A 24,613-nucleotide genomic window follows, 5' to 3' on the forward strand; every position below is an offset into this window, starting at 1 on the left:
ACAAGTTGTTATCTTAAGTACTAGACTACTACTCATCTCACAAGTCACAATCTTACCTTGTTATTAATTAATGCTTGTTTCACCAGATCCCGTTCCAACCTTTCCACTACTTGCTACTGCCTGGATCAAGTTTGTCCTCATCCCAAGTTCTTTATAGGGGTACATGGGATTCAAATAATAGTCTATCAGACAAACCAACAAATGAGAGGTAAGAAGCTGCACAACAACATAATAAGTATTAACTATTAAGTAATAACTTGGAAAATTTAATGACTTTCAACTCACCAGCCAAATGGAATGGATGTTGCAATTGCTTTTGCCACCTCTTGTGGATGATATCAAGGAATTTTTAGTTGCCCTTAGGATATACCTTCCCAACGATCTCCTTTATCATCTTCACTACAACCCATATATATGGAAAAGTTGGTTTCCTCTATTGATCTACCAACTTTAAGACTGTCACCACAGAGTCTAGAAGCTTCACAACAACTTTTAGATTTGCCTAGAAGTTATCACTAGATATGGTGGCCTATGCTGCTCTCTCTGCCGGTGACTTTAACTAGGGCCAATCGAACCACTTTTGCAATGTTTACATCGCATGTAGTTGTTTTTCTTCTTCGCTAATCTCTTCACGGCAATCCGATTTGTAGCAAATCTTGTGACCTTAGGCCTCACCAAGTAACCATCACATATCCGCCTCAACATATCTAATGTATATCCATGGTTATATATGAATGTGATCACGTGTCGAGCCCACTGAACACCTTCACAAATTTGATTTGCCTAATATCTTTTAGCATCAAATCAATACAATGTGCCGCACAAGGAGTCCAGAAGAGCCTATAGCTAGGATTCTCCATCAACTTCATCCCAACCTTCTTGAAGTTGGAGCCATTATCAGTCACAATTTGCACCATGTGCTTGACTCCAACCTCTTTCACCACACTCTTTAGCAACCCATAAATGTATTTTGCATCCTTTTTGTAACCGGATGCATCAACAGACTTGAGAAACACCGTCCTCCCATCACAATTCGGTGTAAAATTGCTGATAGAATGTCTAGTGGGACTAGTCCAACCATGCACTTAATTGTCATTGTATAGTGCTTCCCCATCGGCTTAAGACCATCAATGGAGCTCTTCAAGTCTTCCTTATGCCGTGGGAGATATACATTATATGTCTCAGATGGGGTTGGCCCAACCACCCCATGTCCAGCACCACTGATTGCATCCACTATCACCTTATAATAAGGCCCTTGTGCAACATTTGTAGGAACAGTGTGATACAATGCCCACTTAGAAAAGGCCATCCCCACCTTCTGCTTCACATTACCCCACATATGCTTTAGTTTCTTTTGTTTTTTTTGTTGCCTCCCACACAAGTCAGGATCAATGCGTAGTATTTGCACATTGGGATCTATGGTAATGGGTCTAGAAGCAACAGATGTGGCATTGGACCTAGGTGCAGCAGATGTGGCACTAGGTTAAGGCCATGGGACCCATGGTAAGGAAGCTGAGTCTCTGACAATCTAGCTCCGCATACTAGAGCTACCTCCCCTTGCCCTCTTAATATCCGGATCTCCAGATGACCCTACACCCATAGCCCTTTATGTCCTCCCGATCTTGTAGAGTCTATAAGACTCCTTACTCATCTTGAGTACTCTCTCCATCTCTGGCTTTGGGGATGATGCATCATCTGGATCCACATCCTGCTCTCCCACCTCCGCTAAGCATGTGTGGAACTCATCCCTCTTTGCCTTCTTCTCTGCCCTCTTCTCTTGCCCTTGTCCCATATAATTTGCCATTGCCACTTTAACTTCATAAGGGACATTGGCGGCATCCAACTGCATTGTGGTCCCCTCCTGCTAGATGGATCTTCAGTCGAGTGGCCCACTTGATCCAATCTTTTTCAAACAATATTTACATTGATTTTTTCCTGTCATCCGTTAGAGGCGTACCATGCTTCCAAGCTATGGCTGACATAGTGTTTCTGACCTGATACAAACATACATAATAATTATTGTTAAAACACAAACCCAACACTTTAATTTTAGCATAAAGAAAACTAAGGTATTCATAAACATTTGGAATTTTTTTCCTAATTAAAAATAAAATTTTATAATTAAATAAAAATTTTCATAATTATTAAATACAAGAAAAATCAGAAAACATAGTAGAGCAATTTAAAAAACAGATGCAGTCAATCACATATGTAAATCTACCAGATAAAGACAGCACATAATAATTTCAATTGAATCCAACAACGATTGAGCATGAAACAAATAAAAAAAATGTAATTTTTTAGGTATTTTTTTAAAAATCAGAAACATAAAAAAAATAGTCTTAACTCTTCAAAAATCAGAGTAATTCAACATGAAACAAATGAAAAAAATATAAAGTTTTTAGGTATAATTTAAAATCAGAAAAATAAAAAAAATAGTCGAACACTTCAAATCAGATTAATTCAGCATGAAACAAATAAAAAAAATGTAAATTTTAAGGTATTTTTTAAAATCAGAAAAATAAAGAAAAATAGTCGAACACTGCAAATTACTTACATTTGTAAATCTACCTATTAGAGACAACACATAATAAATTCAACTCAACCAACATTGTTTGAGCATCAAACAAAGGAAAAAAATGTTAATTTTTATGTTTTTTTATTCTTCTTTAAATCAGAAAAAAAAAAAAAAAATTGACCATGAAAGAAAGAAAAATATGAAAAAATTAGGGAAACTTAGGTTACCTTGCAACAAATCTTGGAAACACTGAAATAATTCACCAAGTAGGGCAGAAATCAACAAAAGAGTGCTTGAAAGTGCTTGAAATGATCCAAAAACATGCAAAGAAGGTCGAAAAATGGGGGGGAAATTCGATCGAAACACCCTGTTTGCACCTAGTTTAAGCTTGGTATCGCTCTCGAAACTTTGCAAAATGCAGAGTCTTGAGAGATAGAAGGAACTTTATAAAAGTGAACGGCTGGTTCAGCTGCTTCGGTTCATGTTTTGACCTGATTTTGACCCAATGTCAAAATTTCGGTAATTCCAGTCGGCTGGTCCAACTGGTTCGGTTCGGTTCATGTTTCGACCTAATTTCAACCCAATGTGAAAATTTCAGTAGTTTTCGATTGAAACTTGGGATTTTTTTCCGGTCCCCTAAAGTTTCGTTTCGAGGTTCCCAAAATGCGAGACCGAAAATTTGCAAGTTTCAACTGAATTTTGTTCAATGCCTCAGGCCACAAAAAATTAATACCCAAAAGAGTCTTATTTCACTTGTTTTTCCAAACCTACATTTTCATTTCCTAAGAACATTTCTTTTGTTCTTTCAACTGCAGCTGCCTATACGTAAGCCGAAACAAATCATCTTTGTGGCTAAAATAGGACGGTTATGGTTTGTTACTTTGATGTGGATTCTGAACCTGTTCTGGAAGCTTTATTTTTCTGCTTCATAAATCAGCAAATACATTCTTTGGCTCCATGCTTTCCTTTTGGCTTATTACTTCTCTGCGTAATATTCTCCTAAGGTTCTGGAATTTATTTTGGGATAAAAATCCATCTCCCCCTGTTTTACTAGGTTTGTACTCTAATAAGGAATCTGTTGAAAGAAACGATTGTGGTGAATGGCTTATTGATCCATGATCTCAAGCCCTCTATTTATAATTAAGTGGAAAGTAGACTATTACAAGGAATAGAATTTTACATGAATGCAAACTCTAATTTAACTCCTATACAAACTCTTATTAGACTCCTAATAGAATCCAACACTCCCCCTCAAGTTGAGGCATAGATATTAGTCATGCCCAACTTGCCTACAATAGGAAGGAAATCTCTTTCTTTCAAACCCTTAGTGAAACATCTGCTACTTGGTCTCCAGATCTTACAAAAGGCATGCAGATAAGCCCTTGTTTCAACTTTCCTTTGACAAAAAACCTGTCAATTTCAATGTGCTTAGTTCGATCATGTTGCACTGGATTATTAGCAATACTAATAGCAGACTTGTTGTCACAATATAACATCATAGGGTTTGGAACTTGGACTCCAATATCTTGCAGCAAGCCTTTCAACCATAGTAGCTCACAAACTACACGAACCATAGCTCTATATTCAGCTTCAGTACTAGATAAAGCTACCACATTCTGTTTCTTACTTCTCCAAGTAACTAGATTACCTCCAACAAAGGTATAGTAACCTGAAATTGACTTCCTGTCTGGAGATCCAGCCCAGTCTGCATCAGTGTATGCCTCTACTTTTAGATTATCGGTGGGTGATAAAAGTATTCCTTTTCCAGGAGTTCCCTTTAAATACTGTAGTATTCTGATAACAGCCTTCATATGAGCTAAATATGGATCATGCATGAATTGGCTCATTATCCCTACAACATAAGCGATGTCTGGCCTGGTGTGGGACAAGTAAATAAGCTTTCCTACCAGCCTTTGGTATCTTCCTTTGTCCACTGGTTCTCCCTCTTTTTCTTTAAGTTTAGCTCCAGCTTCAATAGGGGTATCAACTGCTTTACACCTCAACATTCCCACTTCTGATAATAGATCTAGGACATACTTTCTTTGGGATAGGAATATACCTTTATTTGATCGAGCCACCTCAATCCCTAAGAAATACTGTAACTTCCTTAGATCTTTAATTTTAAATTCACTGCTAAGAAAGTCTTTCAACTTTTGAATTTCTTCACCATCATTCCCTGTGATGACAATATTGTCTACATAAACAATGAGAAGTGTGATGTTAGTACTTGACTTCTTGACAAATAGTGTATGATCAGCATTGCTTTGCTTGTACCCAATAGAAGTCATTGCCTTCAGAAGGTGTCCAAACCAGCATCTAGGAGACTGTTTTAACCCATATATTGACCTCTTCAACTGACAGACTTTCCCTACAGTATTGTTATCGAAAAAACCATGTGGGATTTCTATATAGACCTCTTCTGCTAACTCCCCATATAAGAAGGCATTCTTTACGTCTAGTTGGTGCAAGTTCCAGTGTTTGTTCACTGCTACAGACAACGAGAACTCGACGATGTTTAGTTTCGCAACAGGGGCAAAGGTCTCCTGATAATCAATCCCATAGGTCTGGGTAAACCCCTTTGCAACTAGTCTAGCTTGCAACTTGTTGACTGATCCATCCATATTTTGTTTAACCACAAATACCCATTTGCAGCCCATTAGTTTTTTTCCTGGAGGAAGTGTAATCAGCTCCCAAGTGTCATTTTTCTTCATTGCCTGCATTTCCTCTATCATAGCTTCCTTCCATTTCTTATCAGCATAGGCTTCCTGCCAACTTTTAGGAACAGATACAGATGACAGAGAGGATATAAAAGCACGGTAGGAGTCAAACAAAGAGTTATAAGAAACATATTTAGCTATGGGATGTTGAGTATAAGATCTGACCCCTTTTCTAACAGCAATAGGAAGATTGGAAGAAGATACCTCAATAGAATCTGATCCTGGAGCAGGAGACTGAAGTGGTAACGTATCACCTTTCTCCACCTGCTTTAGCCGGTTGTATTTCTTCCTCTGAAAAATTTGCACCTCCTTATTCTGGTCAATCTGGTTTTGGAAGACCCCAACAGTGTGTCTCACAGGAGTGGTCTCCCCCTGGCTAGGTTCTTCACATGGTTCAGAAAACGAAGGGGGTGGATTAGAGTCCTCAGTTATACTGGCCGAAGTCTCCCCTTGGTCAGGAAACTCTTCTGGGACTCTTAAGTTGTGTTGGTTTATGATAGGAAGATCTAGAGTCGGAAAGAACACCTCTCCTCTAGGACTCTCCCCCTGGAGAGGTGTATAGTAAGGGCAAAACTCATGAAAAATTACATCCATGGATACAATGGTTTTCCTGGAGGGAGGATGATAACATTTGTACCCTTTCTGAGTAGCAGAATACCCCAAAAATATGCAACGTAGGCCGTGGGGAGCCAGCTTACTCTGGTGGGTGTGATTTCTGGCATAACACATGCATCCAAAAACCTTTCGGGGAACAACAAAAGAAGAGGCTCCCTGAAGAATCTCATTAGGACATTTAAAACCAAGTATCCTACTGGGCATCCTATTCAGAAGGTGAGAAGTAGTGAGTATAGCATCACTCTAGTACTGGTCAGGTACATTCATAGCAATCATAATGGAACGGGCTATCTCTAAGAGATGCCGATTCTTCCTTTCGGCCACCCCATTTTGGGCAGCCGTATCAACGCAACTGGTCTGATGTATTATGCCAGAGTCAGAGAGATATCTTTGAAATTCACCATCAATATACTCGGTGCCATTGTCACTGCGAAGGATCTTCACAGTGGCATTGAACTGAGTTTTAATCATATTATGAAAATCATGAAAACATCGGAAAACCTCATTTTTTTGTTTTAAAAGATAAATCCATGTAGAACGAGAGTGACAATCAATAAAAGTAACAAAGTACCTATAGCCAGTAATAGATACACGTCGGCAGGGACCCCACACATCAGTATGAATTAGCATAAAAGGAATAGGTCTTCTATTATGAAGAGAAGGTAAATAAGTAGAACGAGTCTGCTTTGCAAAAATGCAGGCTTCGCAAAAAAAATTATCCTCATTATAAAAAGAAACCAAGTTAGGAAATATTTTCTTAGGAGTTCCTAGAGGGGGGTGACCTAGCCTACGGTGCCACTGATGAAGGTCTGATGTTACTGAATGGACCAGTTAGAAGATGTAGTCAAAGCAGACGCAGATTCTCCAATCGGCTCAAGCAAATAAAGTCCATTGTCTAGTTTACCACGTCCAATCTCCTTCCCCATGACCAGATCCTGGAAGACATAGTAAGATGGGAAAAAAGTCACTTTACAATTCAAGTCATGTGTAAGACTACTGATAGAGAGCAAGTTACTAGAGAAAGAGGGAACATGTAAAACTTTAGACAAAGAAAGTGATGGAGAATGCTGAATGGTTCCTTTTCCAGCAATAGAAGAATATGAGCCATCAGCGATTCGAATTTTATCCTTTCCAGAAGTTGGAGAATATTGTAAGAAAGAAGAGGATAAACCTGTCATATTATCTGTGGCTCCTGTATCAATGATCCAAGGAGTAGAAACTGAAGAAGCTTGAAAGCTTGTAAAAGTTTTACCTGAAGTAGCAAGGTAGGAGTTTGTATGGGGAGTAGAGGAAGCATCAATAGTTGTCATGTTGACTAAATTATCTGCAGTTCTTCAGTCTTCACCCTTTCGAAGTAATAGAAATGTCGTAGAATGCAATAGCCAAACAACTCAAACAGATCTTTCTCTCTCTCTCTTTTTTTTTTCTTCCTGAAATTACAAATAAGTCCCTAGAAAATCTGAAATTACAAATAGGTCTTTGAAAAGGCTAAAATAGCAAATAAGTCCCTGAAACTATTTGAAAGTACAAATAGGTCCCTAGAACTATTTGAAATTACAAATAAGTCCCTGAAAATTTTGAAATTACCAATTAGTCCCTGAAAAATCTGAAATTACAGCTGGGTCCCTGGAACTAATTGAATTCACAAAATAAGCCCCTGAAATATCGGTTTTTAGTTTCTTCCTGTTTTTGGGCTAATGAACCATAGGAAAGAGGAAAAAAATAGACTTTGCTAATTCAAGGATTGAAAGAAGAATTTAGATGAAAAGAATCAGAGGAAACTCACTGTTTGAGAAGAGAATCGATGACGTTATTCTGCGATTCAGAAAAAAACCAGACGATCAATGGGTCAAAAAACGCTGTTGATATTCTGCTCTTTCTTTCCTAATCACAACGGTAGTGTTGCAGGAGTAGGAGGCAGCAGCTGCGATGTGATTTCTCTTCTAATCAAAAGAAGCAGCAAGAAGCAGCGAAATAGTAGGAAGGAGCAAGAAGCAGTCTGCGAATCGGTTCTTGTTCTTCTTCTTTCCCTTTTTTTTTTTTTTTTTTCTTTTTCTTTCTTGGCCTTCCCTAATCGAACCTATGTAGTGCAGCGGAACAAAGACCAAAGAGAGAAAAAAAGGACGGAACTGCCAGAAAGGAAGAAAGAAAAGAAGGTCGATGGGTTAGAACCAGCGGTGATGGTCTCTTCTTTGTTATTTTTTTTTTTCTGTGGTCTTCTTGCAACAGAAAAGATAGTGCGCGAAGAACGAGAAGAAAAAAAACCCAATCAAATTTGCAGTAGTAACTGAAGAACGAAAAAAGATAGTGCAGAGAAAAAAAAAAAGGAAAGAGAAGAAAAAGATCCTAATCGAATTTAGGCTCTGATGCCATGTTGAAAGAAACGATTGTGGTGAATGGCTTATTGATCCATGATCTCAAGCCCTCTATTTATAATTAAGTGGAAAGTAGACTATTACAAGTAATAGAATTTTACATGAATGCAAACTCTAATTTAACTCCTATACAAACTCTTATTAGACTCCTAATAGAATCCAACAGAATTATCTGAAACTTAGCATCTAATCATTTGATCTCAATTCTGCTTCTGAACGTACTGCCAATTGGTTACTATTTTAAACTGTCCTACTGCTACTGATCCAAAATTTTATCTTTGAATTGTTTTCTGAATTTCATATTCAATTTGGATTTCAAGCTCAAGTCCTGTTTCTACTTCTGACTTCAGTTTTCTTGTGTTACGTCTGACTCCTGAATTGGATTGGTCAGATTCCCCAAAGATTCTTGGTCTGAGAATTCCCTATTCAAGTACGATCTTTAAGAATCTCACTATTGGATTGGGGCTGTTGATGTAAATCCCAAACAGGACCCTAGTAGGAGCCACAGGAAGCATCAGGGCAGCAGCCTTCTTCCCTTGACCCCAGTAATGGTGCACACCACCTAGGAGTATTTTGGTCATTTTCTAATTGTTCCAACCAATTTTGTACAAGAGATTTAGTTAGTTCAGGATTTCCATTATCAAGAGAGTTCTACAAGTTGTTAGTAGTCTTTTGTTTATTTGAGTTCAAATCGTAATTAGGTAAGTTGAATAGGAGTTTAAACTAGAATAGAAGTCTTAAAGTTGTTTTAGAATAGACTCCCTAGGGTCAAGTTCCTTTCGAGACTTGAGTCTCTTTATTTGGCAATAAATTCAGGGCCATGGGTTGTGACAAAGCAGTTTTGAATTAATCAAAGAATTGAGAGCCAAGGAGGATCAATAGGTTGAGATAGGGTTTCCAAGGAAGAAACCCTGCAGCAGAAGTTGACCTGTATTTCAGCTAAATCTGTACTTTCGGAGGTGATGCATACGCATCCATGCATCAGCTGGGCTACATCAGATCCTCTGATCTTGCTTGGTACAATTTGAAAATCTGGTTTCTGAACTTGTCATTGTGGTTTGGCTCACTGACAGTTTATGCCTAGTAAATTTGGGCTTTGAGGACCCCATAACACATCTAAAATATGTTCTTTACTTCTCAGACTGCAACATCTTGTATCCATAAAAGCCATAAATTCGTTGATATGTGCAATGATTCTGGAACCATTTTATCCATATACCCTGCGTGACTTTGTATTTTATCAATATGACTGTGTGTGACTTTGTTCATCTTTTAATATGATAGCTAAGTATGTGGCGTTTCTTATGATACCTTGCTAAGTGCATGGGAATTGGTATCACCAAAGTCCATCCAGAAGCCATTTCATCTTACACTGTGAAGCACCCTTCTCCGCAGGTCGATATATGTTGCTTTGATAAGACAGGAACTCTTACATCAGACGATATGGTATGGTAGTTGCAACTTGCAAAAATGGGCCCACTTTTCTGCTCACTTGTTGTCATCCTTCATGTACTTGATACTCTCCTGGTTCGGCACTTTCAGGAGTTTCAGGGCGTGACTGGACTGGATGACAGTCGATTTACAGTCAGATATGACTAACGTCCCTCTTCGAACATTGGAAATTCTTGCAGCTTGTCATGCTCTGGTTTTTGTTGACAACAAGATGGTATGCTAGAATGTAGTTTACAGGGTTGAAAGTAACTTGAAACATGTTTGCCACTTACCCAGAGATGAAACCTCTTGAGGTCTCCCATGTGGGATGCCGCTTTGCTAAAACTGAAAGCTTTTTCCTTTTAATGCCAAACTTTGAGATGGAAATTTAGTTCTGGAAGCTGTCACCACAGAAAGATTGAATGAATGACAATATTTGTGGCACCCCTTTTGAGTCCCTGTTTCATTGTACTGTAAATTAGCTCCGCTGTACCGGGACCGGGAGAAAGTCATAAATAAGCTTCATGTCTATTCCTCGACAATCTTATTTTTACCATAATAATGATCCTGTAGGTTGGTGATCCTATTGAAAAGGCAGCGCTCAGAGGAGTAGATTGGTCTTATACATCTGATGAGAAAGCTATACCTAAAAGGTGAGCGATAATATAAATTGATGTCTGATTCTATTGTTATCCATTTAAACCGCTCCCCTTCAGAAGTTTTTGTGCTTTTATGCTTGGGATATTATCTCGGTTTCTCCTAAAACTCTTGCTTGGCGCATTCGTCATTCATAGTGATTATTCTATACTTATTATTGCCTGCCTTATAGTTATCTGGTTGTTACCTCTGTGATATTGAGGTGTGTGGTTCCAATTATATCTCGTTGTTCAAACTTTAGAAATGGTTATCTTGCTGAAAATACGTGGTTCTGATGATGCTTTCACTTTGCATTTGTTGTACTAAGTATCAATAATTCTGACCACATCTTAAAAGGTTCAATATGATTCTTCTGCACAATAGGGAATTTGTAAGTTGTAACAGTTCCTTTTGGGTTCTTTTATCTTATTTTTTGTTTATATTTTTGGAGGGGCCGACGCAGGGTGGGGTGGGGTGTTGTGGGTGGTTGCATTTAATTACCCGAGGACTAGGGTTCAAAGACCCGGTCTAATCCAGGACCTTTGGGATTAGGAGCTCAAAATTGAAACTGAACTTAACATATTCCTATTTGTGGAGTATTTTATTTCACTTCTGTAAGAGGTTGCGAGACCTTGTATGATCCAGGATCTTAAGGATAGGGACTCAAAAGTGAAACAAGAATTTAACCAACTTCACAAATTATAACTTCCAAATTTTATCTGGATTTGAAACATCCTGGGAACTCAAACTGTTAAGGGCCATAACAATGTATGCCAACACATGCACACGCACATTAACGTTGGGTGGAAAATACTGAAATTCTTGCAGGAGCTTGAGTCTGATAGAAGCATGGAAGTAGAAAAACTCTTGTGAAAAGCAGGATGAATTTTTTGGGAGGATGATGTAGGTCCCAACCAATGGGAGGCCCAAGGCTGGAAGGAAGACCTAGTTCTGCTGCCCAGCAGATTAAGAAGCTTACTTGAGACATGAGTGGCATTCTTGAAGTAGAAGGATCTGAAAGAATGTAAAGAAAAACTCTAATTTTGATAAGTAAGTTGCTTACCTTAATGGGTAAGTCTTATGTATTTATAAATAAACATGGCTGTTGTACAAGATTCGTTTACAATATTCAAATTTGAATTCAAATTTAAAAACTTGAATTCAAAACTTGAATCCAAAAATTGAATTCAAAAACTTGAATTCAAAAATCAAATTCAAACCATAACAGATCCGTTATGGTCTTTCATCCCCCCTCAAACTCTGTAGTGGCAAGTCCAAGAGTTTGTCTCTATGCTTGAAGAAAGCTTGTGATGTTAAGCCCTTAGTAAACACCTCGGCAATTTGATCATCTGACTGAACAAAGTGCACTTTTATGGTGTTGTTCTGAACCAAGTCTCGGACAAAATGATAGGCCACTTCTATATGTTTTGTGCGAGCATGTAGCACTGGATTTGTAGCCATTTGTGTTGTAGACACATTATCACAATAAATGTCCATTCCTCTTGGAAGTTGCACTTGCAAATCACGTAGAACATAAGAAAGCAATAGTAACTCAGATGTTGTGATGGCAAAGGATTTGTACTTAGCTTCCGTACTTGATCTAGATACTGTAGGGTTGTTTCTTGGAAGACCATGATAATAAATTATCCCCAAGAAAAGTGCAAAACCCACTAGTTGATCAGCGTGTGTTTGGACATCTTGCCCAATCTGCATCAGTGTAAGCATCTATGAAAGAAAGTTGCGTTGGTTTCAAGAGAACACCAGCACCAATAGTATGCTTGACATAACGTAAAATACGTTTTGCTGCCTGTAGATGATCTTCTGTGGGAGAGTGTATGAACTGACACACTTGATTGACTGCATAGGAGATATCTGGTCTAGTGATTGTCAGATATTGTAATGCTCCTACTAATTGTCTGTATGGTGTTGGATCAGGTAGGGGATAACCTATTGTTGATGATAACTTTGTTCCAACTGCAATTGGGGTTGTGCATGGCTTTGAAGTCTCCATTCCTGCAGACTTTAATAAATCGATGGAGTATTTACTTTGAGTGAGTAAAAGACCATCTGAACTTCGATTAGCCTCAATTCCCAAGAAGTAATGCAAGTGTCCCAAATTTGTCATTGCAAATTCTTTGCTCAGGCTTTGAATAACTTCTTGAATTGCAGCTTCATTGGCTCCTGTCAATATTATATCATCTACATATAACAACAATACTGTCATTGTACCTTGGTTTTGCGTGTAAACATGGAAGAATCTGCCACGCTTTGTGATAAAACCCTTATAATACCTTGGAAAATTAATACAAAGTTGTAAGAATTAAGAAGATAGGCTCTGGTTTCTATGGTGCTAGTCACCCCCACACCTTACAGTGGTGTCCCTCAGCCTATGGCTGCCCAATAACTCTTATAAAACATTCGATATCCTCTCCACTCACTTGTCCCTCTATTTATAACCCTCAATTATCCCTAACTAACCCTCATTCTCTCACTCTTCTCCCTCCATTTATTATCTCAGCTAACCCTAACTAACCTTCATTCCACCTGGCCTCATTATCTAAACTAACCCTAACTAACCTTCATTTCACCTGGCCTCATCCTAGGATCCTAACACTACCGGCCCCTCAAAAATCACCTTGTCCTCAAGGTGATGGAATTGTTGAAGTTTATTCGTGTGATGGTGCCGCATAACTGTAGTAATTCAACATCATCCTCCCAGGCTGAATAACACACCCATTGCCCAAAATCAGACTTGGAGCGAAGCACTTGGTTTGGATTTTTTTTTTTTTTTTTTTTTTTTGGGCGGCAACGAAATTAATCCCCATCGCACCGCTGCAACTCTCATGGAGCCTGCATGTCGTCTCGATTCTGCAAGGTTGAAGAAGATGAATTCCTGGTTCGATTCGGTAAGTGCTTGGTTTGGGTTTGGGTATTGTTTGAGTTATTTGGGTTTAAAGTAATGTTGAGAAGGCTTGGATTTTGGGTATACGAAATGGACCAGGCCCATGAGTGATGATGAAAAGGAGTAAGGTCCAAATACTTAAAACCATAGGTTAAAAGCAATGGGTTGATGGGCTGAATTGGGCTTTGGGTCATAAAAGGGGAATGGGCCCAACATAGTTCTATTAAGTGGGTTAAGAAATATGGATTGGATATTGCGTTAAGGGAATACGATGGGCTGGGGTTTAATGGAATAGGTTGGGCCCATACCACGAGTTCATTACCCAGAATTAAATAGCCCAAAAGGCCCCTAGATCTAATAGACTTAAACCACCGTTGGATCTGAACCACCGGTTCAACCAAGCCCTCCACTTGGACCGTCTCTTCCCAAAAGAAACTCACGATGAAAACCCTTAGCGACTCTCCTCCACATGCTGCTGCCGATGGTGATCTTCTCTCTCCCTGAAATTGCACCCATGTCGCTCACGGCCGACGCCATCACTGGTCTACAACAAATCTGCCACTTCTATGGTTGCTTTCGCCCACATCTATGGGGGTTTCGCTGGAGCTCGGACCATCCAGCTCCTAACTCCTTTGAATTGTCTACGCCTCTCTTCTTGCCTAAGGGCAGAATCTTGATTAGCGCCTTGAGCAGCACCTTCTCCAGCCGAATCTTCAAAATACATGTAGACTCCATCCTTTCGGCGCCAGGGCTTTCGCTGCCTAACAATAACAGCAGGCATGTCCTTCTTCCTTAGATCGGGCTTTCCCTTTTTGATTGTTGCCATTGCCATGTCATTGACACAAGCAAAGCCAACCCTAACAACCCGCCAGAACCATCATCGTTTTCTTCCTTCCCTGTGAGCAGAGTTTTTCCCTGCTGTCTGTAACTTCGCATTGATTTCCCTTGGTCTTCTTCGGTTCTTCTTCTTCTTGCATACGGTTGATCTAGCGACTTGTTTTCTCGCTTCTGAAACCTCAATCCGGTAGGTTTCAACACTCAGAACTATCTTTCTTTTCTTCTCTCTTCTCCCAACCTGGCATGGAACTACTGTAGTCGTCAACCTATCTCTGCCGGCGATTTCACTCGGCATTCTTTCCATCAGTTCTGCTGGGTCATCCTCGGTTCTTCCTGGTTGCCATCACCGAACTCAATCTGCAGGGCTTCTCTGAAACCCTTCCAATCAAACACCGGCCAATTTCTTCGGTAAACCCACTCTAACGCTTCCCCATCCAAATGCTTGAGAGCTATTCCGAGCCAATATTCACACTCAATTTGGTGTTGCTGGCTAAATTGCTTGACTTTTATTAATCACTCGTGCGCTTTTCCATCACCAGAAAACAGTGACAAAGCCATTTCACCTCCCTGGATCGTTACAGCTGTGATACCAATTGATAAAACCCTTATAATACCTTAGAAAATTAATACTAAGTTGCAAAAATTAACAAGATAGACTCTGGTTTCTATGGTGCCAGTTTTTATGGTGCTAGTCACCCCCACACCTTACACTGGTGTCCCTCAGCCTACGGCTGCCCAAGAACTCTCATAAAACATTCGATATCCTCTCCACTCACTTGTCCTTCTATTTATAACCCTCAATTATCCCTAACTAACCCTCATTCTCTCTCTCTTCTCCCTCTATTTATTATCTCAGCTAACCCTAACTAACCTTTATTCCACCTGGCCTCATTATCTAAACTAACCCTAACTAACCTTCATTCCACCTGGCCTCATCCTAGGGTCCTGACACTTTGCTTGAACCTTCTCCTTGTAGGTATGTTTTGAATCTGTGAAACCAAGCTCGTAGAGCTTGCTTGAGATCATAAATTGCTTTTTGTAGATGACAAACGTGTGTTGGTTTAGATGTGGAAACAAACCCCAGTGGTTGTTCCATGTAAACATCTTCTGCTAAGTTGCCATTCAAGAAGGCATTTTTCACATCAAGTTGATGTACTGGCCATGACTTTGATAATGCAATGGTTAATACTGTCTGAATGGTGGCTGGCTTTACAACTGGACTAAATGTTTCATGAAAGTCCACTCCATCGTGCTTTGTATCTCTCAATGGAACCATCACTTTTTGTCTTGATCCTGTACACCCACTTACAACCTACAATATTCATACCCTTAGAATAAGGCACCAAGTTCAAAGTCTGATTGTCTATCAAGGCTTTGTATTCTTTTTGCATTGCATCAATTCACTTTGGGTCTTTTGAGGCTGATTTGTAGGTTTTAGGTTCAGTTGGGATGTTGGAGATGGTGGTAAGAAAGGTTTGAGGTATTGGGTGTCTAATAATGAGTAAAGAGAGAGGGGGTTTTGGTTTGGCAGAATTGGTTTTACTCCTAGTAATCATAGGATGAGATGGTTGGGGCTGTGGTTGGTCTATTGTTGGTGGGGGTTGATTAACATATTGGGTTGGATTTTCCATTGATATGGGTGGTGATGATGTTGTAGGGGTTGTTTGTGATGGTTGGTTGTTTGAAATAGGTGAAGAAGAAAGTGAAGTGAGTGAGGCACATTTGGTGGGGTATGTGGGATGAAAACAAGTAGAGAAATAAGTTCGAATGGTGGTTTGTTTGATGATTGGTGTGATGGGGGATTTGAAAGGGAAATTCCTTTTCGTCAAAAATAACATGTCTAGATAAATATACCTTGCCAGTGTCCTTATCTAAGCATCTATAACCCTTTGTGATAAAGACTGTAACCAAGAAAGACACAATCCTTGGACATTGGAGATAATTTGTCTTCTCTGTAGGGTGTTAAGTTGGGGTAACAAAGGTAGCCAAAAACTCTCAATAAACAATAATCCGGTTTTAAGCCAAACAATGCTTCATGAGGAGATTTTCCTTGCAACCGGTGTAAGTAACCGGGTTATTAAATAGACAGCAGCATTAAGGGCTTCTAACCAATATTCTTTGAGCATGTGAGCTTGGAATAGAAGGGATAAACCCATCTCTGTAATGTGTCTGTGTTTTCTTTTTGAAACTCCATTTTGTTCTGGTATATGAGGACATGAAATCCTGGATTCAATGCCACATTCATCAAGATAGTTTTTGAAAGCTCCCCTTGTTAACTCTAAGGCTCCATCACTTCGAAAAAATTTAATAGAAGTAGAAAGCAAGTTTTAAACCATATTTTTAAAATGCTTGAAACAATGAAATGCATCAGATTTAAATCGCAGAGGATAAAACCAAGTAAATCGACTGAAATCATCAAGAAAAATAATATATGAATTGAATCCACTAATTGACAAAGTTTTAGTGGGACCCCACAAATCACAATGAATAAGCTGTAATGGTTGAGTAGTTTGACTAACTGAAATAGAAAATGGTAATTTGTGACGTTGGCAAGCGTCACAAATTTTATTGGATCCAAGTGTTTTAAAGGGATTAAATAAGACACTATTTCTCAAATGAGTAAGTACTGCAGAAGAAGGATGACCAAGCCGGCGATGCCAAATACCAGAAGGAGCTTTATTTCCATAAAGAGCCAAAGGAGGCACAACATTACCCGAGAAAGAATACAATTTATCTTTGATTGGACCCTTCAGTAGAGTGATGCCTAACTCCAAATCTTTAATATAGAAACCCCATGGAAAAAATTCAATAGAACAATTATTGTCGGACGTAAGTTGAGAAATGGAAATTAAATTCTTTGACAATTGGGGAACTATTAGTATGTCATTAAGAGATAAATGATTTGAATTTTTTTTTCAAAGTTGAGGAGCCTATATGAGTTATAGGGAGTTTCTTATCATCACCAACTGAAACCTGGTCTTCTCCTTTGTAAGTGGCAGATCGATGTAGAATGGCTAGATCAAATGACATATGATTGGTAGCACCTGAATCCGGTATCCACTGTGCATCATTCTGTGGTGTAATGTGTTGGGTATTTTGGGTACCATGTAAGCCAGCATAAAGAATGTGAGGTGGTGGATTATGATTATTTCGGCTTTGGGCATAATAGAAATAGCATCTATTGGCCGAATGGCCTTGCTTAGCACATATTTGACATTTGAAGGAATTAATATATAGGTGTTTTGGTTTGGTCGGTTATAGGAATTTTGAGATCTTAGAGGGCCATTTGATAAATTTCGGAAGTCAGATCTAAGTGGGTTTCGTATGTTGGGTGGATAGGAATTAATACTATTATTAGGCCGATTAAATTTAGGCTGATCTGTAACAAGTAATGTAGTAAGGGAATGGGAATCAATTAAAATTGATTGGGTGTTCCCATAGCCACGGCGTATCCGTTGCTCATAAGTAAGTAGTTTGGCCATTAGGTCAGTAAAGGTAACGGGTGGGGTAATATTTTCCACAGTGATGATGAAAGTGAGATAATCCGAACCAAGACCATTTAATGTATATGCTACCAAGTCAGAATCATTTACCTTGTCATTGATTGCCGCTAAGGAATCAGCGAAGGACTTAATTTTGTGAAGATAGTCCGTAATTGTGCTCATTCCTTTATTGATCATCTGCAATTCATTGCGAAGATAAGTCCTTCGAGCAGTGGATTGTTGTTGGAAAAGTTGTGCAAGAGAATCCCATACATCTTTCGTTGTTCCAAGGCCAAGAATATGAGAAGAAAGAGACGGTGTGAGGGTGGCATTGATGCATGCTCGAACAAAATGATCATTCTTTCTCCAGGTTTGAAATGCTGGATTCAGCGTTTGAGTTCCTCCAGTAGTGAATTTGATTTGGCATTGATCCAGTACCATCAAGATGATGCATAAGATCACAGGTAATAAAAATGAATTATAATTGTTCTCTCCACATGAGATAATTTGCTCCATCAAGCTTGATAGAAACAAGGTTGGAGAGATTGGTAATGGGGAATGGAGTGTTAGCAGTGGCCATTGAAAATGTAGTGTTTTGTGAAAAAAAAAATCTCAAAACCTTAGCTCTAGTACCATATGAAAGAATGCAAAGAAAAACTCTAATTTTGATAAGTAACTTGCTTACCTTGATGGATAAGTCTTATGTATTTATAAATAAACATGGCTGTTGTACAAGATTCGTTTACAATATTCAAATTTGAATTCTAAATTAAAAACTTGAATCCAAAAATTGAATTCAAAAACTTAAATTCAAAAATCAAATTCAGACCGTAACAGATCCGTTATGGTCTTTCAGGATCCTACTCGATTCTTCCATGGCGTAATTAGATCATGATGGGATTTTAATTCTCCCCTTCAATTTTTACAATCTAGGTTAGGCCAGGTCTATTAGGGACAGGTGTACTTAATACACTGTGACATAGGAATTTGCAGCCCTTATTATGTTAGTAGTTAGTAATAAGAGTCCTATTCAAATTAGTTACTATTTTGAGTATGATGAGCACATTTATGTGTGAAATCTTAGGGCATAAAGCATGCATTTTATACACTTAGAGTGGAATTACCTTGGGTTTTATGTTGTTTTTGCAGATTTTAGAACTTTTCAAGATTTAAGCAAATATTTGGAGTTTTGGGCTTGAATCATCAAATTTTACACGTCAAGAAGTTCATTCAAATGCGAAAATGGGCCTGATCTGGAGCATGATGGGCTAGAGATGTGTGATTATGGGCCAACTCCGAAATACTGAAGAGATAAATAAGGCAAATTTGATCTACGGTTGAGATTATAAATTATCAATCAAATCTACAGAGATATTATTGGGAGAGTCCAAATGGAGAAAAGAGTCATTGCATACTTCAATATCTTATTTCCTATTTGGGATTTAATTAAAGAAAGAAAAAGAGGAAAAAGAATTATATTTAGAGATGGAAGAGGCAAAAATCCCGTTTTTGAATGTCTCTGTCCAGTTTTGATCAAGCCCTTCATCGAACGGTCATCTGATGTCCGATCGTGCTGATTTTTGGAGGAGAGCTTTACGACTACTTAAACCTCAAATCCAACGGTGGAATTATGCATCTGATCTCTCTAAGTTGGCGCGATTAGTATGTCAAAACCCTAATTGGCTGAGTCAGATAGGAACCCTGAGTTTTATTCAAATTCAGCCGTGCCTCATATCTCATGTTAACTCTATAAAAGGAGAGCATACTCCATCAAAGGAGAACGTGTTCTAGAGCTTAGTAGAAGCATTCTTTCTTCTCTCTTCAGTTTATTTAGGCTTTCTTTAGTTTTCTTTGCTTGAATTTGTGAGATTTTAATTTCTAGATTGAATGTTTAGGTTTAATTTTTTTTAATGTAATGCAATTCAAGTTCAAGTTTCAAGTTTTTAGATTCGTTTTTCTCTGGGTCTAGCAATTGCAGATTTAGATCATTCTAGATCTAGATCTGGTTGTTAGGGTTGGTTAAGATTCGAATCGTTTGTTCAATTCGCAAGTAAGTAATCTTCTTTATTAATCTTCTCTCCTCCCTCCATTCCCGCTTCTATCTACCCCTCCATATTCTTAATTTAGGATTTACTTTCAGCATTTATTTATTGTTCTCCCATCCCCTGGATCCTTGATCAGAGATGCCTACAGTCGTGCCTCTCTTTGGTTAAGGCTTCCTTTTCCTTTTATTGCTTTGTTTATTGCTTTGTTATTTACTTTTTGCACTATTTTTTTTCTGTAATATCCATTCCCCGATCGGTGGACTGTAAGCTACGGCAAAGGGTCCACGGTCAAAGTCATTATTATTATACTCCCTTCCCCTTGATCCAGAGCTGACACTCGGATCACTTCCCTTTTCCTTTTATTTTTATTGTTTGCATTTTTTTCCTGTCTTTTATTTATGCATGATTGTGTTTGCTTTATTTTTCGTTTTAATTCGATTGCATTAGATGCATGGATTAGGATTGTTTTGTTTAGTTAATTAGTTAACAAAAATTGAATCATTCCACTCTCGCATTACTATTAAGAAGTTCAATTTTAAGTGGCATATCTCCTTGAGATCGACCCGTTAGCTACACGATACCGTGCGCTTGCGGTTACTTTTAAATTTCACAAATAGAGTACAACTGGGAAAGTCAGTACAAGGCTATATATACAAGTCCTGTGCATGTAATAGCATTCAGATTTGAGATTACAAATTAATATAGAGTGTCTAGCTGCCTATGTGTGATTTTGAGATTAGAGGTGCTCCATTAGTAGTAATGTATTTCCAGGTGATAGAGTAAGCAAAACCTAGAGTTTTTAATTGAAGGATCTCCTTCGGCAGTGCTTGCAGCCTGATTTTACTTGTGTCCGTCATCATCTCCTCCCATTGCAAGACTTGTACTACAAGAAAGTAGCAAGTCAACAGCTTCTTGCAATCCCCCTTTCTTCTCTTTCAATTTCTTTTTTTGAAAACCCTACCCCATTTGATCACTTCTTCATCACCATAAACCCTAAATCCACATCTTCCCATCCTACCATCAGAATATTATCAAAGTGCAGATCCAGCATCCCCATATTCCCATTAACACTCGATCCCAGTTGCCCTTCTTATTCGTCCAAAACCCTAATTCCTTGCTGCTCTAGATTGCTAAATCCTAACCTTAAAACCTCTAACTCTGCAACTTTAAAACCTAACCCTAGCTCCGCAAAACCCTAATTCTAAAACTGTAAAACCCTAACCCTAATTCTGTAACCCTAACCTGAGACCCCTTAGGGACCTTATCGCCCTTACGTGAGACCCTTGAGATCCTAACCCTATTTCCAGCATCCAAAGGAAATATCCCATTATTTGTGTATCTAAAATATTGAGAAACTGGGGTTCTAATCTAAAATATCAGACATAAATTATAATACTGTGTTCCCTCTAAACAGAGGCTCGAACCAGTTCTTTCTGAAACCCATTGAATTCTTCCTACAGCTATTCATCTAAGGGTCTTGGATTACTGGCCCTCATTCAATTGAAGCTATATATAGAGCAATGAGTGAATCAGCAATAACTAGGACTCTACAGAGTATTTGGAAGAACCTAGCAGATTTTTCATCAAAAGAAGAATTGCATGGAGATACACCATATGACCTAATTGGTAGGATTGCTCCAATTGAGCAACCCTGCAGGGAGGAAAATTTTCCTTCTCACCCATAGGTAAATTTACAAGTAGTCATTCCCCTTGTTTAGTGATTAGTCAAAACCATAAGAATAAGGAAGGTGCTGGCAGAGATGCAACAGCAACAACAACAATAACAATAAGCCTTTTCCCATCTGAGTAGGGTTGGCTACATGGATTCTTTCCCTTCAATTAGTTTTGTTTGAGGCCATGCTAGATACAAGGCTAAGCTATGTATGTCCTTTCTCAACACTTCTCTTAAGGTTATCTTAGTCTGCCCCTACCTCCCATAATTCCTTCAATTTGGATTATATCACTTCATTGTACAAGGACATTTGAATGCCTCCGTTGAACGTGGTTGTGCCACCTTAAACGACTTTTTTGTAGCTTATGACTTATGGGAGCAACTCCCAGACTAACTCTAATATGATCATTCCTTGCCTTATCATTCTTAGTTTTGTCACTCATCCATCTTAGCATCCGCATTTCTGCTTACACGAGTTTATCTACATGATTCTTTTAACAACTCATTACTCTGCACTGTACATCATAGTTGGTTGAACGACAGTCTTATAGAATTTTCCTTTAGGCCTTGATGGAATATGTCGATCACTCAAGACCTCGAACGCACCTCTTCACTTCATTCACCGTATTTTGTTTATTTGGGAAACATCATCATCTATCTCACCTCTTTTATTTATGATTGAACCATGTACCTAAAATAATTAGTTTGAGGAATCTCCTTATCATCAAGTTTCACCATCTTATTATCTGCCTGATCATGACTAAAGTTACAAACTAGATATTATGTTTTTGTTCTACTTAGTTTAAAGCCTCTCGACTCCAAAGCTGCACTCCTTGATTTTAACTTGGTATTTATCCCTACTTGAGTCTCATTTATCAACAACTATGATCAACAAAAAGCATACACCAAAGAACTTCGTCTTGAATGTCTTTAGTTAATTCATCCATTAAAAGTGCAAATAGATATGGGCTTAAAGTTTATCCTTGATGTAGAACAAATGTAAATAGCAATTCATTACTTTGTCCCCCACTGTTCTTACACTTGTCAATGAATCATCATACATATCCTTAACTATGTCTATGTATTTACTTGCGACCCTTCTTTTGTCTAGTACTTGCCAAATAAACGCTTTGGCAGCTTTATCATACGCTTTTTCTAAATCAATAAATACCATATATAGGTATTTCCTACACTCTCTATACCTTTCCATAAGTCTCCTAATTATGTAAATAGTTTTTTTCGTAGATCTTCCTGGCTTAAACCCAAATTGGTTTTCCGTAATTGAGGTTAAGTTTCTCAAATGAGTTTCAATTACTCTCTTCCATAATTTCATAGTATGGCTCATCAGTTTAATGCATCTATAGTTATTATAGCTTTGAATATCTCCTTTATTTTTGTAAATTGGAACTAGGATATTTCTCCTCTATTCATTTGGCATTTTCCCTATACTCATAATTTTATTAAATAACTTAGTTAACCAAGCTAACCCGTGGGTTCCTAAGCTTTTTCATACTTCTATTGGGATTTCACTAAGGCCTTGTGTTTTATCTAGTTTTATCCTCCTTAGTGCTTCTTTTACTTCGGACATCTAAATTCTCCGTATATATGTTCGAAAATTGGTGCCTTGGTGGATGGTGTAATCGTATGACTCACAATTACTTGAAGTGTGCATGCTTAGTAAACTAGAGAAATAGATTTTCCATATCTTCTTAATGTCCTCATCACAAACTAGTACTTTACCATCTCCACTTTTAATACATCTAACATGATCAAGAATTCAAGATCTCTATTCTTCCTATCCCTTCGATTTTTCCCCTTCCTTGGTGCCCAACTTATTATATAACTCTTTATACTTCTTCTCCATTGCTTTTTTCACAATTTTCTTAGCTTCATTTATAGCCAACCTATACCTTTGAAGATCCTCAACATCTTTAGTTCTTTGCCATGTGTTAAAACTAGCTTTCTCATTCCTAATGGTAGCTTGAACCTCACTATCCCACCACCATATCTCCCTATAAGAATAGAGCTTTTCTTTTTATTCACCTATGACATCTTTAATCACTTTTTTTATACACGTAGCCATCTCATTCCACATTGCATTAGTGTGCCCCTCAAAATCCCACTTTCTTTGTTTAACTATTTCATTAGTGAAGGATTTTAAGCATTCTCCTTTAAAATTCCCCATCTTGTCCTACTATAGTTAACATTGCACATTTTATGAGTTTTTAAGGTTAGGCACATAACCAAGACCACAAGTCTATGTTGTGCAGTTAAGCTTTCCTTTGGTATTACCTTGTAATCCTTGCACAACAATATATCTGTTCTTCTAGTTAGGAAGAAATCTATGGTAACCCCTTTTAATTCAACTATTACAGACTTGATTGGATTGAGCCTTGGTATGGAAACCTACTAAGTGAAAACTTTCAAATTCAGAGAAACCTTGGAAATAAAAAAGGGAAAACCGGAGCCAAATCCTATTTTAGCTACGTCTTGTAGGTAAAAGGGGTTACCCGACCCACATCCCCTAATTGCCTTCTCTCCGCTGTTTTTGGAGTGACTTACACATAGGTTTGAATGACAGGGTTTGATTGTCTTCTAAAAAATTCAGAAAAGAAATTGGAGTAGAGATATCATTTGATTTTTTGATCGTCAAGCAAAGAAATAAGCAAAGTTGCGTTTTTGAGTCACAAATGGGAAATTCATGGAAAATTACAATCCCTAATTGACCTGCTTTGAGCCAAGATGAGTGAACGAATGTCAATTGATGATCGACTATTGGCTTCTTTTCTTAAGGAAGATTTGTTCCAATGGAAGGCTATAGAGAGCCACAGATGTAGACCTTTACCCTATAAGAGTTTTCCACGGGGAGATTTCCGATCACTCAAAGCAGCCAGACATTAGTTCGTTCTCCCATTGTTGATTAGATTTTAATGGAATAATGAATCTATTTCTTCATCTCTTTGCAAGTAAATCAAAACTTTAGTGGAGAATCACAGGATAAGCAAAATTACAACGATGATTACATAGGATTTAATTACTGTTTGAAAACCCTACCCATTCGATTACTTGTTCACCATAAACCCTAAACTCCATATCTTCCCATTCTACCATCAGAACATTGCCAAACTACAGATCCGCTGTCTTATATTCCTGTTAACAATTGATCCCGAAGGAGACCTTTTCATCCCTCTATAACCCTAATTTGTTGCCACCCTAAATTCCCAAACTCTAATCTTTTTTTCTTTTGGATGAATAGATAAATATATTAAAGAAACCACACCAACATGGAAAAAACAAAGAGAAAAGAACAGGGAAGAGTTGGGGGGGGGGGACCCAACCAATCAAGAGGACGGCTGGAGAGGAGAACTAAGACTCCAGGAACT

General features: G+C 38.2%; 1 protein-coding gene across 3 annotated transcripts in view; it reads left to right on the top strand.

The window, feature by feature from the left end:
* Positions 1-24,613, top strand: part of LOC149007544 (putative manganese-transporting ATPase PDR2) — a 57,552-nt gene that overhangs the window by 23,493 nt on the left and 9,446 nt on the right. The window contains exons 4-6 of one of the 3 annotated variants that reach the window (XM_089167432.1): positions 9,621-9,671; positions 9,768-9,891; positions 10,230-10,309. In XM_089167432.1, the coding sequence (XP_089023558.1) occupies positions 9,793-9,891; positions 10,230-10,309 (179 nt within the window). In that variant the 5' untranslated portion in view covers positions 9,621-9,671; positions 9,768-9,792. Of the gene's footprint in view, positions 1-9,167; positions 9,672-9,767; positions 9,892-10,229; positions 10,310-24,613 lie in introns of those variants that run through there. The other 2 variants (XM_089167433.1, XM_089167434.1) reach the window with 2 other exon arrangements.

This window comes from Hakea prostrata, chromosome 8 (genome assembly GCF_041222555.1).
Source record: "Hakea prostrata isolate BN-2017 chromosome 8, UWA_Hpros_2, whole genome shotgun sequence".
Lineage (NCBI taxonomy): Eukaryota > Viridiplantae > Streptophyta > Magnoliopsida > Proteales > Proteaceae > Hakea > Hakea prostrata.